The 14874-nt window shown below is 41.1% G+C and overlaps 1 protein-coding gene across 4 annotated transcripts in view; it reads left to right on the top strand.

The window, feature by feature from the left end:
• The window catches only part of LOC111863803, a 69175-nt gene that overhangs the window by 48739 nt on the left and 5562 nt on the right, over positions 1-14874 (top strand). For 3 of the 4 annotated variants that reach the window (XM_023850510.2, XM_023850509.2, XM_023850513.2), the window contains exons 15-18: positions 1090-1159; positions 6177-7216; positions 9843-9947; positions 11773-11895. In XM_023850510.2, coding sequence (XP_023706278.1) covers positions 1090-1159; positions 6177-7216; positions 9843-9947; positions 11773-11895 — 1338 coding nt within the window. The remainder of the gene's footprint in view (positions 1-1089; positions 1160-6176; positions 7217-9842; positions 9948-11772; positions 11896-14874) is intronic. The other variant, XM_023850511.2, reaches the window with a different exon arrangement.

Below are 14874 nucleotides of genomic sequence, written 5' to 3'. Positions count from 1 at the left end.
TGTTCTGTACTGACTAACTTATGCTGATTTTGATAACTGAGTATTTATGCACAACAAGTTAGGATATAATATCCATGGCATTAAAATTCTTGTGCATTTGCTTTCATCTGTTGAATTATGTCAAAAACCGTAAGACTTAATAAATGTATGTTGAGTGTAAAATGTCCATTTCATTTGTCAATACGCAAAACAACTCTTGTTCAAAATATTCTCTGTGTTGATAAAAAACTCAGCATGTGGACAGGAATGCATGTAGGCCTTATTGTTGTCTGATTCTAATTAAAATTGGAGTGTGTTCACGGAGTTTAGCAAAAATCCCCAATATCAAATTTCGTGAACAAGTAGTACTTGAAGACATATGCACAGACAGACACAGCAAAATGACTAGGCACACATTTTTGCAGCTTTCTTTTTGAACACAACTAAAAATGACTGACATCAGATCAGCGGAACTGATGCCAAAAGCATTTCATGCCTGCATTGTGTGGGAACCACCAGAAAGTAGAACAGTCAAGTGAAGTCCTTGTGTTGGAGTTAGTGAGGGGACTAGCGGCCTCCGTAGTCTAGAGGTAACGTTCCCACCTCATGACTCGTAGTACCCAGGCTCAAATACCCGGTGGAGGTCGTCGAATTTTTAAGGGCGGAAAAATTCAGGGAACAAGTCCTCTGGGAGGGACTTTAAGCTGTGGGTCCCGTATCGTAGCTTTACGGCACGTAAAAGAACCTCATACCTCCAAAGGAGGTCACTGAGCAAGAAAATTGCGGACGTTTGCCGCCCAACAGCAGTCACTAATACCTCCGGTAGATGGGGGAAGCATTATAGATACTTCTCAGCCAGTAGAGCCGGTCTCGCTGGCTGGGTGGGACTGATGGTAAGCACCAATACCGGCAGGATATAGAGGCTGGTAGAAATCATAGAGGGAAGCACAATGGACCACTACAGGTCTAAGTACATGGGGAAACCCACCCTCTCTAATAACTAACTAACTAACTAACTAACTATTGAGGGGACTGGCTGGCTATAACACTGATACCAGCTGTTTATTGTCTAAATACTGTGCATTATGCATGTGTATGTTTTTGTTACAGATTTGTATATTCTATTGCAACTTGCATTAGAACTCACAGATCTGTTACTGGCCCAGCTTGTTTCAACACGGTGAGTATGCAGGCATTTATCTCATTATAGAATTAATTATTTTGTGTTTACTTTGGATTATGGAAGGGGTTAACCATTTTTGTCCTTGATAGACACAAGCTTAGCAAAACTTTCCTTCACCTTTGTTTCTTCAACCATTCTTCTTAACCACATGACCCCTTCTCATTGTATAGCAATATGCTAGCAATATCCCCACACTTACTCCTGCTGCAGGATCTTTATATCCTACTTCATTCATCCTGAAGACGGAAACTACAGCATATACCTATATGATGCAACAATTCAGCATACAATGCATGAAAATGCAACAACAAAAGTAACATTATTTTGTAGCCAGGATGAGGCTTAAAACTGAAAGATAAGTAATGGAAAGTAGCAAGCAGAATTCTAAATAATGCCACAATTGTGTCTCAACAATGCCATAATTTTATGTCTCAATAATGCCACAGGTGTGTCATAACAATGCCATACCTTTATATCTGAATAATGCCACAGTTGTCTCAACAGTGCAATACTTTTGTGGCTTAATAATGCCACAGTTGTGTCACAATAATGCCATACTTATGTCTTAATATGCCACAGGTGTGTCTCAACAATGCCACACTTTTATGTCTGAATAATGAATGCCACAGCTGTGTGTCAGAAAAAAGATGTTACCACTTATGTGGGATTGGCATGTGTTTATTTTTTTATTAAAAAGGTATTTTATTCAAAAGTCCAAATAAAGCTAATACACTCCTTCGACCTGTGCTCCTTGGTTCACATTGCATTTGTGCAGATTGCCCACCTTACAGTCCATAGCTTGTTGGCACATTTCTGTAGGTATAGAGTACACAACCGTTGTTATGCGTTCTTTAACACATCGAGGACCGGTCGCATGATATCATGCTTTTGGCTTTTAAACGTGGCGGACCGGGCGTGTGATATCATGATTTTAGGACGTGTTAGGTTGTAACACTATACCTTTCTCTGGCGCCACCCAAATGAATGACTACTGTGTAATATTACTCCGGAATGTTTGCCTAGTAGGCAGTAACTTGACCTCGCTGTTTTGGTTCCCCCTCCAAAGGAAAATAATCTTTGATCCTTCAAGCTGTTATGTACCAGGCTGGAAGTTAGCGCAATATGAATCGAGGACAGAAGTGGTTGAAGACGTACCAATCTCTCGGAGAACAAGACTTGTTCTCCGATGAGCTATCTGACGTGCCTTCTGAGAGGAGTAGTGAAAGTGACTTAGACAGTGGCAGTGACAGGGGAGAACAAACAGTAGGGGCCACAGACAATATAAGTGAAAGTAGCTCTGACAAAAGTGCAGGTAGTAAAATTGCGGGGACAGCCACATGGGGAAAAGTAGACAAAACGCCTACTTTGGGACAGTTTACTGGAAATCCAGGGGTGAAACAAATTCCATCGGACCCAACACAAGTGTCTGAAGTAGCAGAACTGTTTTTCGGAGATAGTTCCTTTGACATGTTATGTCAGGAAACTAACAGATACTATCTCCAACACTGTGAAGAATATGGCAGAAGTTATAAGGTGTTGAAGTGGGTGGATGTCACTTCAGCAGAAATGAAAACATTTTTTGCAGTAATCATTCTAATGGGGAATACAAAGAGGGATAATCTAGAAGAGTATTGGTTGACAGATCCATTTTTAGAAATTCCCAGTTTCAGCAAACTAATGAGCTGTAAGAGATTTGAACAAATTTGGTGGTGTTTGCATTTCAATGATAATGAACTGCAACCACAATCAACAAGCAGGCTTTTCAAAATTCAGCCCTTATTGAACTTTTCCGTTCAGAAATTTCAGACAGTTTATAAGCCAAACCAACAACTGTCTTTGGACGAATCTGTGATTCCTAGGAGGGGAAGGCTTTGTATGTGAGCATATAATCCTGGGAAACTTACAAAGTATGGCCTACTTATTTGTGTAGTTACTGAAAGCACGTCAGGCTATATTGGAAATTTATAAATTTATTCTGGTGAAGGAAAGAAATTACAAGAAACTATTTTTTCTGTTTTGGGACCCTATCTTGATCAAAATTACCATGTCTATCAAGACAATTATTATAACTGTGTGGTAACTGCAGAATACCTTCTTTCAAGAAAAGTGCGTGTTTGTGGAACAATTAGGGTGAGCAGAGGCCTTCCTCCAGATCTGAAAGAGGAATCTAAATCCCTGAAACATGGTGAAACCACATTCAGGAGGAAGGGGGATATTCTTCTTCAGCCTGGAGGGATACTCGTGTTGTGAATATGATTTCCACAATTCACAATTCGAGCATGGTTGATGTTCAAAGGAGGCATGGGCGAGTAAAGAAGCCTATTTGTATTTCTGAGTATAATATTGTCACGTGTTGGGTGTATAACGCGACAAATAACTTCACGCCATACTGGATATAGCGAATTTTATTTCACATCCGCTCTTACAATCACACAATTTACAGATTCACAATTACTGCTATCTGCAGTATCACAAATACTAGACTGCAAATGCCAGAATACAACTGACTGGTTGCTGGCTAACTCATTACTCTCTGCTGGCTAGATTGAGAACTGTAACTAACTCGCAACTTGAGAACCGGAACTAACCCGTGAATTCATAACTCGAGAACTAACTGTGAATAGTCTTCGCTGCTCCTTATGTAGCCTCGTTCCGGACAACACAGAAAACAGCCACGTAATAGGCGCCACTGTTGCTACCGTGTTTACCGGTGTTACTGGTAACGCTGTCGGGAGTTGTCTCTCGCAACCACTGTTTACCCGCGTTGCATTCTGCAAGTGCCAGAATACAACTGACTGGTTGCTGGCTAACTCGTTACTCTCTGCTGGCTAGATTGAGAACTGTAACTAACTCGCAACTTCGGAACTAACTCGTGAATTCGTAACTCGAGAACTAACTGTGAATAGTCTTCGCTGCTCCTTATGTAGTCTCGTTCCGGACAACACAGAAAACAGCCACGTAATAGGCGCCACTGTTGCTACCGTGTTTACTGGTGTTACTGGTAACGCTGTCGGGAGTTGTCTCTCGCAACCACTGTTTACCCGCATTGCATAGCGACCAGTGTGTCGGGACTCGACTCGCTTCGGCTCTGCTTGGCACGTCACCGCCGGTGGGGTAGGGGAAGGAGTGTTGACTGCCTGTTACCCTAGTAACGACAGCGCTCCGATGGTGTTACCTCACCACTGGCGGGGGAGGGTTGTCCTGCATAGTGCAACCCATCACAATATGTTCATGAAGGGAGATGATAGAGCTGATCAATACTTGGCCTATTATTCTCTTCCCAGGAAAACAATAAAGTGGACAAAGAAAGTTGCCTTGTGGCTTATAAATTGTGCCATTTTCAATTCATTTTTGGTTTACAAAAGTGTAAACCCCAATTCGAAATTGAAATACAAAGCATTTCTGATGAAGTGGCAAAGGCCTGGGCTACAGACCAGATGGCGGCAGAACGAGAGTCTGACAGACTTAGTGCGACCGGGACCATCAACTCCCACCCCTTGCAGGCCTCATGTGGACCCCCCTGGGCGACTCTCGGGTGATATGTGGAAACATACCCTCGTGAAAATTGTGAAGAGTGAACATTCCAAAGGGAAGCATCCTAGGCAATGCAATGTTTGCACAGTTCACAGAAAAAGGAGTATGACTGCCTACATTTGCAAGTTCTGTGTAATGCCACTTCACAGAGGGGAATGTTTCCAGAAATATCACACTCTCAAGCACTTCTAGGAGCATTGGTAAGTGTTCTCCAAAAATTTTAGTTCATAAAATTAATTAGGAGATTTTATATTATATTAATTTTTAAAGTGAACAGTGCACAAGTTAGGGTACTGGATTTAAAAAAGCCGGTCCCCAGGGTGATTTAAATATTTAAATTGCCAGTCCTCAATGTGTTAAGATCATTAATGTTGCGAGGTTTTGTAGCCTACACACATTCTTTGACCATTCCCATAACCAGAAATCACATCTAGTCAAGTCTGGTGACCTTGCTGGCCAAGGCAAAGGTCCACCTCTTCCAGTCCAACATCTACCAAATGTATCATCCAAACTAGTAAGGAATAATGCAGGGCTGCACCATCTTATTGAAAGAAACCATATCTTAAGATATGTAGAGGTAGATTGTCTTCCTCAAAATTCTGCAACATATCCAAGTAAGAAGCGCCCGTTACAGTCAAATCATTAAAAAAATATGGACCAATTATTCCAGAAATAGCACACCATATGTTAACCTTAGGAGAGTCTTACTTCATGGGGATTCTTTGTACACCAAATTATGCAATTGTACTTATTGACTTTTCCACTCACATGTAATGTGGCTTCATCCGACATAAGGAACTCAACAGAAGGGTCTATTTCTATCATTTTTAATAAAATTTGTGCAGTTTGTACATGAGGAATTTTATCATATATGTGGTAACATCTTTTTGACTAACCCTGTATAATACTTATGTCAAAATATTGCCACAGTTGTGTCCCAAATGATTGATACAAGTTATTGCTTCTCTCCAAGATCAGTATTATTAAAGTTGATGCCTAGCAGAATATTTGGATCTAAGAGGGAGTAAGTAACAGGTAGATGGAGAAAACTTCATAATGAGGATTTTCCTAACTTTGCTCTTCTCCAGTTGTGAAGGTTATCTAATCAAAGGGGGAGGGGATGGGCAAGGCTTCTACCAATCACAGGAGGGATAAATCTGTGCAAAAAAAAATATGGTCAGAAGACCTGAAGGGAAGAGACCTCCTAGAAAATCTAGGTGGAGATGGAAGGATAATATTAAAATTGATAAAGAATTGTGATGTGTGGACTTGCTAAGAATGCTGTCCAGTGGTAGGCCTTTTTGAACATGATATTGAACCTTTGGGTTTCGTAACATGAATGAAGTTTCCTTAGTAACAGAATATTAGTTTCTCAAGAATTACTCTGCCACATGGAGTGAGTTAGTTAACCATTTTTGATGATTTGATTCTTTCTTGACCAATCTTGAACATGACTCAGGACTTTCTTATGGGATTTCAGACGAGAATTAGAGCATCAGTGGGTCCATCGTCTTCGCAGCCCTGTTGCTCTGGGTGCTACGACAGCGGCAGGTCAGCATCAGTCACGAAGGATGCCATTCATGCATGAAGTACAAGATACTCAGAGATCGTGGCAGGCCTACTCGAGACCTGAACATCTAGATGTTCCAAGATTATCCCCATACAGAAGACTCCTTCGATACAGGGAGCATCCTTACAGTGAGACAGACTTGCTGGCAGAACTAGATTCTGTGTCTGCCCCAAGCACACGAGGCAGAAGTAACCCTAGAAGGTTGGGATCAAGAACTGTAAACTGTTTTTCGAGGCATGGGTCTCACACTGGCATTGCTGCAGCATCACGAATATGTCGAGGGGGCAGTGGCCGGCCTCTTGTGAGAGGAGTCACACCTCGCAGGGATAGCATAGGAGTTCGTTCACTGTCGTGCTTTCGAGATGGCGGCATTCATGTTCGGCCATATACTCGGACTGCCGAAATTCGTTCACAGTCATATACAGCACGGAACACGGGACCCCATTTACTAACATCTGAAGAACCAGGTGCAGCATATGCTCCCGAAATAAGATCACCAAATTTCATGGTGGGAGCTGGAAATACTGTTCCTGCTGTTGCAGTGCCTACTTCTGTAAATCAACAGAATAATGATCAACAACAGCAGCAGCAGCAGCAGCAAGATGCCTTCACAGTGCCACTTGTTCGAGTGAACGATGTCCCTATCACAGACACCTCAATCTTGAGCCAACCACAGCCCCAACAGAGGCCCCAGTCGCCACCATCACGACATCCCTCTCCACATCTAAGGAATCCTTTTATTCAGCAGCAGTCACAACAGGCACAATCTCCCCTTCGTTACCTTGGTGATTCATGGCGATACCCAGTCAGTCCAGGAGAAGGTTCATGGCGCAGTGGCTGGCGACCTCGTTTCCTACATCCTCGATATGTTGCTGCACCAAATCCTTTTGGTGATGACCAAGATGAACCTCTTATTGGACCCTTCATGGAGAACATCAATATCATTAGAGGTGATATCTCATAGATTAACACTTTGTCATTGGTGACATTTAAATAACCCTTTCATCTGTGCCAGAGAGTTTAAAGGGACATTGAAAAAAGAAATCGTAATTTTATCGGTTCTGGCACATAAAGTATAAAATTTTTGCACAGATAAGGAAAACATTACATCTACACAGAATAAAAATTAAGTGTATGACAAATTATTCTTGAAACAGTACAGGACATCTCCTTGGTTCTCAACGCGTGTTCCAACATGAGAACAGTTTGAACAGGGGAGCATTCATTAGCAAAGAACAAGATTATACAAACTGAGACATGTGGTAAATGCAATGCCAGACTGTAGGTGGCATAACTTCACATTTCTGTTTTGTAGAGACCTCTACTCTTGAACTGTAGAACTACAAGCTTGGAGCTGTCTAACAGTGAAAATGGCCAGTTGTTTTCCTACAGTAGATTTTTAAATTTACGGTGGTGGTACATGTGCTGTTGTCACTTTCCTGGCAAGGCAAGTAGTGGTGCATATACTGCATTGGCTTTAAAGTGTTAGTAAGTGATTACAGAGTCATGCAGTATCAAAATTTACTTTGGTTTACTGTCATTCATTTGCTCATTCATCTGCTTCTGTGCTGAACAACATTGTCTGTTGACACTGAGCAAGTTGGTATACATAGTAATATTTTGGGCTTATGTTATAGTGGAGGCCAGTTCAAGCCTCTGCTAGACCAGGGACTGCTGTGACAGGTGTTTTCTCTCACTCTATGCAGACAGATGATAGGACAATACTTCAAATTAGACCATGACCACTTTTTTCCTCATCCAGTCTAGTTCATTATTAATTAATCATTCTACCATTCATCGCTGTACACTCTGAGCTGCCTGTCACCATTTTTAACACATTGAGGACCGGTTGCATGATATGATTTTAGGACACGTTAGGTTGTAAAACACTATACCTTGCTCTGGTGCCACCCAAGTTGCGTGCAATGGCATAATAAAACTCTGGTATGTTTACTCACTTGTCAGTAACTTGACCTCGCTGTGTTCTTAACCCACTATAAACGAAAATGATTTGCTGCTCTTTGAGCTGTATGTATCAGCCAGTAGTCAGTGGTGGGGTATGGACAGGGATAAATTCTTCTCCGATGACCTAGCTGGCCTGCCTTGTGAGACGTGTAGTCATGATGATTCAGAGAGCGGCAGTGACAGGGTAGAACAAAGAATTGTGGCCACAGACAGTAAAAATGACAGTAGCTCCAACAATAATGGGGGTAATAACATTGCAGGGACAGTAAAAAATCTAAAAAAATCACCCTGATTCGAAATTGAAATACAAAGCATTTCTGATGAATGTGGCAAAGGCCTGGGCTACAGACCAGATGGTGGCGGCAGAACCAGAGTCAGACACAGACTTAGTGCGACCGGGCCCATCAACTCCCACCCCACGCATGCCTCATGTGGACCCCCCCAGGGCGACTCTTGGGTGATATGTGGAAACATACCCTCGTGAAAATTGTGAAGAGTGAACATTCCAAGGGGAAGCACCCTTCTAGGCAATGCCGTGTTTGCACAGTTCACAAAAAAAGGAGTATATCTACATTTGCATGTTCTGTGTAATGCCATTTCACAAAGGGGAATGTTTCTAGAAATATCACACCCTCAAGCACTTCTAGGAGCATTGGTAAGTGTTCTCCAAAAATTTTAGTTCATAAAATGAATTAGGAGATTTTATATTAATTTTTAAAGTGAACAGTGCACAAGTTAGGATAGTAGGTTTAATAATGACGGCCCCAGGGTGATTAAATCGCCGTTCCTTAATGTGCTAAAATGAAACATCTCTTGACATTTTCAGTACCACAAGAAATGTATGTGAGATGGAATGTCTCTTATTTTGGTGCTATGCAGACAGTTCATATTGTTCACAGGCTTTATGTGCATCGTCCATCCATGTACTTAAAATATCAATTTAAAATTTTAACTTTGGAGCTCTTTAAAGGCATGAACTGTTAAATTTTGGTGTTTGTGCATGTAGTAAGGTTTTGATTACCACTTTACATGTTTACTCTGAATGTGTTGGTGTGGCAGTGACACTCTAGACTTATCTTCAGGATGTGTTCAGTTTTGTATCTTGCTGGGACACTTGCTATTCTGAGGGTTTTCATGGTTTTCCTTATTCCCTGAAGTCAGATACCAGGATTGTACCTTGGTTATGCCATGACAACCACTTCATCCCAAATCCTTTCCAATTCATCTTTTATTTGTGAGCCTACCACGCAGTGCTGTATAGTTCAGCTATTGATAGTGCTGTAAAGGAACACACTAAAAGGAAATATGTATATGTTTACATTGGCCTTGTCTTCCAGAATTTAACTAGACATGTCATTAAGTTTGAAATTAAGGTTGTTATATGTATCAAAGAGATACAGCCTTACTTTATAGGAACAGAATATTGTGTTCAGCCCCTTGAAACCTTCTTTAAATGACACATTTCATGGCTGTGATCCTATTTAAATGCTGAAAGAGGTAAACAAAACTGTTCCCATAAAAGTTTGAGCCACTCACGAGGCAACTCTTTGGTATTCAGTGTTCCCACAAATTGTGCTAATTATTACTACTCAGTGGGTTAATGTGCAGCAGAATTCCTTCCAGATTCATTCATCATAACTGATGCGCCTATGTCACCAAACCACAGACTCCAAGCTTGGGACTTCTCCAGACTCAGCATACCTGATATTAGTAACGGTAAGTAAACATTGTGCAGTATTGAAATGCGTAAAAAGAACTGAATCTTAATGAATGCAGAAAACGTTTTGAAATTCGGAAGGGAAGACATATATAAACTTTGGTCTCACCAGATGTTCCAGAATCATATGTGATTATGTGGTACAGTTTTGCATTTATTTATCCTAGTTTCATTTGTGTTGCTGTACTTACAATATTATCTAAATTAAATTTTATAGACTGCACCCTCTTGTGGTTATGACTGTTAACACAATAATAAAGAAGAATATTGTCATATGTAGGGTGGTACGCATGACAAAATGATGGGTTCTAGTTCAGATGATTGGATTTATTAGCACTTTGGTTACAGTTTCTCTTAATCACATTTACTGCAGGCAGTACAGTGCTTTTGCTGTTACATACTTTCAAGTTCACCGTTGCACCAGCACTAGGACTCCCAGTCTTCACTAGTTATATCCTGGCAATGGAGATTATTCCATTTCTGTTGCCCACTGGTTAACACTCCACAGGTGAACTCTCAACTGACTCCTATAGCATCACTTGTCTTCAGGCTGACTCCTAGGCACAGCCCCCGCAGAAAACACAGCCTCTTGTTGTAAAGGCATATTTACCTCATTGCATAGCAACAGTCGTGGCATGGACCACATAGAAAACACCGTTCTTCTGTTGTGGGCATGAATGTTTACCGTTGCCTTGCATGGCAGAGTGCTTTTGCTCAGCACAGACCACATAGAAAACCATCTCTCTGTTGTTGAGGTTTACTGAACCATTGCTTGGTAAAGTGTCAATGAAATATGTTACATTGCTCCCTCCTTAAGGCTGCTTGTCCCAAGTAGCCTGTTGGCACATCACCGTTCCTTCTTTTCTGAGGGCTGTGCTTGCAACATCTGTGTTTGGTCTTCTCTTCTTGCGGCGACTATTCTCCAACTGCTACCACCGCTCCCTCCTTAAGACCAGCTCGTCCTGAGCGGTTTCCTTATAAGGTTCCAGTTAGTCCAAGTTCTCACAATAATCCAATGTTCTCCTCCCCCCCAATTTTTGTCTTCACCCAAAGATATTGGGCTTTATTGTGTTGACGTTCATAACCATAAGAGCAGTTTGGTGTGGAAGTAAATACAGATAAACTGAACATGCAACACAGAGCCAGAATTGGCAACCAATTTGTAGTGTCACTAACCAGATTAGAATAGAACAGTTTCCATTAAAGGTCATTAAGTGAGCATTGTACTCTGACTCTTTGATCTGTTTTGTATCCTGTTTTTAAGATTAATGCTCTAGCACTCCTGCTTGTCGAACAGGGCCTCAGTACTTTCTTATGAAACTAACACTCTCATTGAGAAGCGGTACTCACTCAGCTACTTGAGAAATCCCCCACCTTTAATACAATTTGATGGTTCATTATCATATTCACAAAGCCTACCACTGGTCCCTGTCTTGAGCCAGATTTATCCACTCATCACCCTCTCTCCCATCCTCTTTCTTGAAGATTGACCAGATAATCTTGTGCGTGCTTACGTGGTCATATCTGCTGGCAGCCTTTGAGTCTGTACTCAGCTTACTTTGGGCCAATTCTGTCCATTTCCCATCCTCAACCTATTTCACTAGTATTGATGTTAATGTTGTACTTCCATCTTCATCTTATTCTTCCAAGCGACAACTTTCCAAAAGGTTTCCCCACCAAAGATCAATGTGCATGTGTCTCAGCCAGTTGTAAGCTTACTGGGAGCACTTGGTGAGAACCATATGCAGTATTCTGCAAACTGATTTTATAAGTTGGCCTTCACTCATTAAGAGGCACTTATAAAAAATAATTTTTCTTCTTCAGCTGACAAGAATGTGGTGGTAGCCGAATGCAAGATCCACAATGATGCTAGTGTCGATGTATCTAATGATGGCCGTCTCTTGGTAACGCTTCTCCCTACAGGACGTTTGGGTACTGCCATGTTGGGTATGGATCTTATTTATTTTGTGGTTTATTTAGCAAGCTTGTCAGTACCCCAGATTCTATATAGCACTGAATAATAGGATGATTTAATGACTAGTTGGTTGGAAAGAATGTGGGAAGAAGTGGCTGTGCCCTAATTTGAAATGCTGTCCTATCAAATACCTGGAGGGGCTAAGGAAAAGCCATGAAAAATGAGTCAGGATGGTCGGTATTCCAGCTGAGGTTTGCACTGACCACCTCTTGAATACAAGCCGGAAGCAGTACTGCCCATTTAGATGAGAGTCTTACATTTGAACCATTTAAAGATGTACACATGGCAGCAGGCAAAGTGCTATGATTTGAAACATGATGGATTACACAGGACAAAAACACAAGCCAGAAACCATGATCCAAAATTACAGCTAGAAGTTCACAATGATGTTTGGCCAAAGTAATGCAATGATTGCACAAGATACTATGACAAGGTAACCCATTTGCTGTGTCATACAAACTAATCCATCAAATGCAATGAAATACATGAATAAATGATTAAAATGTGTCAATATTTAATAATAACCTTACAAGATCTGTTAGAATGGCATATGTTGTTATTCCAGGTACAGCTGGTTGTGTTTTATATTTGGTTACATACTTAGTATACAGAGGGGTCCAAAATAATGTACTCACTCTTTGATAGTCAATATCTTTGGAACAAAATGACATGTAGTTACAATTCTTGCATGGAGAGAGAGAGAGAGAGAGAGTCATTGTATGTGTTCGAAGTAACCGCCATCAGTGGCTAAACAGCGTCGATGCTGCCAAACTGCTGAGCGAACTACGGCTGTCAGTGTGTCTGGTGTGATGGCTGCACACAACACTTCGATGGTTTCTTGTGGTGTGTTCAGTGTAGCTGGCTTTTGTCGATAAACTTCATCCTTCAAGGTTCCCCATAGGTAGAAGTCGAGAGCTGTTATGTCTGGAGACCGTGGTGGGTACTCTAGTACCTCTTCGACCTATCCGTCGTCCAGGTAGAGTGTCATCCAAGTATGCCCTGACATCTCAATGGTAGTGAGGTGGAGCACCATCTTGTTGTAGGTAAAATCTCTCATCTCCAAACAACTCTCGAATGGGAGGGGAAATCAATGTCTGAAGCATATCGAGATACACATGACCAGCTGGTCTTGTTACTATCCGTGGTTGCCCAGATCTTTGCTTATGCACATCATGAACAGTACCATTGACTTCAAATTTGTCCAGAATATGGACAGTTGTTCAGTGTGTTGGTGACTGAGTTCCAAACTCATTCTGCCATTGTTGTACCTCTTTAACGTTTTTGTACTTCCACTACCACTTCAGTACAGCCTTGCGTTGCTTTCAGCCATTGTTGCTACTGTCTTCTGCTCACAGCGCGCATACAGCACGTTACTTATGTGACCTTCGCCATCTGTTGAGAAAACGTTACACTACACCAGTGGTTCTCAAACTTTTTACCTCTGAGCCCCTCCTGACAAGAGAGAATACTCTCAGGCCCCCAGCCTGCTTCTTTTTTATCAAAATAGAAGTCATGGTATGTTTGACGTTTTATTCAGTTTATTTTGTGTTTTTCTACCTACTATTTAGCAGTTTTTTACTCAAAATTAAGGTAACACAATATTAGGCCTACAATAAAAATTAGTTTTAACACTTGCAATTAACCAAAGTATGTATTGAAATGAAACGATATTTATAACAAGTATTTAATTTTTTTCTGCAAAGAAAATCAAACATTTAAATGTCAAAGTTCAGTGTGATGGATGGGCCTGCTTTTGAGAACAAAGTTTATCAAAACGTGATGTAATATCAGAAATGACCACTCTGACTTCTTTAGCAATATTTAGCCTTGAACGTTACTTTGCCTTTATAGCTGCCAAAGCAGAAAAGCCTGTCTCGCATAAGTAAGTTGTTGTGAAAGGAATCAGCATCTTCAATGCTTTCTGGCTCAAAGTTGGGAATTCCTTGCCAATATGTATCCAGAACTCCAACAAAGACAATTCTTTAAATTTACTTTTTAATGAAGTATCACTAGTGAGATCGGTGAGTTGGTCTTGCTCATTTACATTCAGAGATGATGGCCCAGGAGCATTTTTGAATAGATTTTTAATCCAATTAAATTAATCAAAATCATTGCAAAAGTATTTCTCGAAATGAACTTTCAACATTATGAGATCACCAAGTAGGCAGCTTTTTATGTCCATTGGAAGCACTGGATTATCAGTGTCTTGTACCATTGGCACCAGCGTAGGGAACATGTCTAGCGTGTCACTTTCCATACTGTTTCTCCAGAGCTCTAATTTTCTCATGAATGCCTTCACTTTGTCATTCCAAGAAAGTACAGTTGCCTCATTCCCTTGAAGTGAAGTGTTGAGGATATTTAGTTTCTCAAATATATCTGTGAGGTAAGCCATTTTCAGTAAAAAATCCTTGTCGCTGAAACTGTCTGCCAGTGAGCGAGTTCCCTCTAAAAAACAGAACACCTCATGCCTCAGCTCAAACATTCTCTTTAATACCTTGCCTCTTGAAAGCCACCGAGCATCACTAAAAAACAACAGCAGTGTGCTTGGCACCCATTTCCTCACACAGCATTTTAAAAAGTCTAGACTTTAGAGGTATTGTCCTGATAACATTGACGGTTTTTACAACCATCTGCAGCGCTTTGAGCAGTGAATGGTACGCTTGAAGCATGAAACTTTCACTAAAATGATCTTAAAAGATGGTTTTTATAACCTTACCTTATAATATGAGCGCCCGGTATCTTGGCAATGGAAGCAGGTGTTTAGAATTTGAGCAGTGTAAGGTAGGCCTTGAAGCATTCTTCTAACACAACGCTGCCCCCACATTCACCACACCAATATTGTGTATCTTTTCTTTGGCTCTTTTTTTTTAACCACACATCTTCTGTGCGGCCTTGCCTTCTTCCCCGTGAGGGGTATACGTTCAAGGAAATGTCTTTCCGTGAGCTGTTTA

This window comes from Cryptotermes secundus, unplaced genomic scaffold, assembly GCF_002891405.2.
Source record: "Cryptotermes secundus unplaced genomic scaffold, Csec_1.0 scaffold833, whole genome shotgun sequence".
NCBI lineage: Eukaryota > Metazoa > Arthropoda > Insecta > Blattodea > Kalotermitidae > Cryptotermes > Cryptotermes secundus.
The sequence above is the reverse complement of the archived record's forward strand: the minus strand, read 5'-3'. Positions and strand labels throughout refer to the sequence as shown.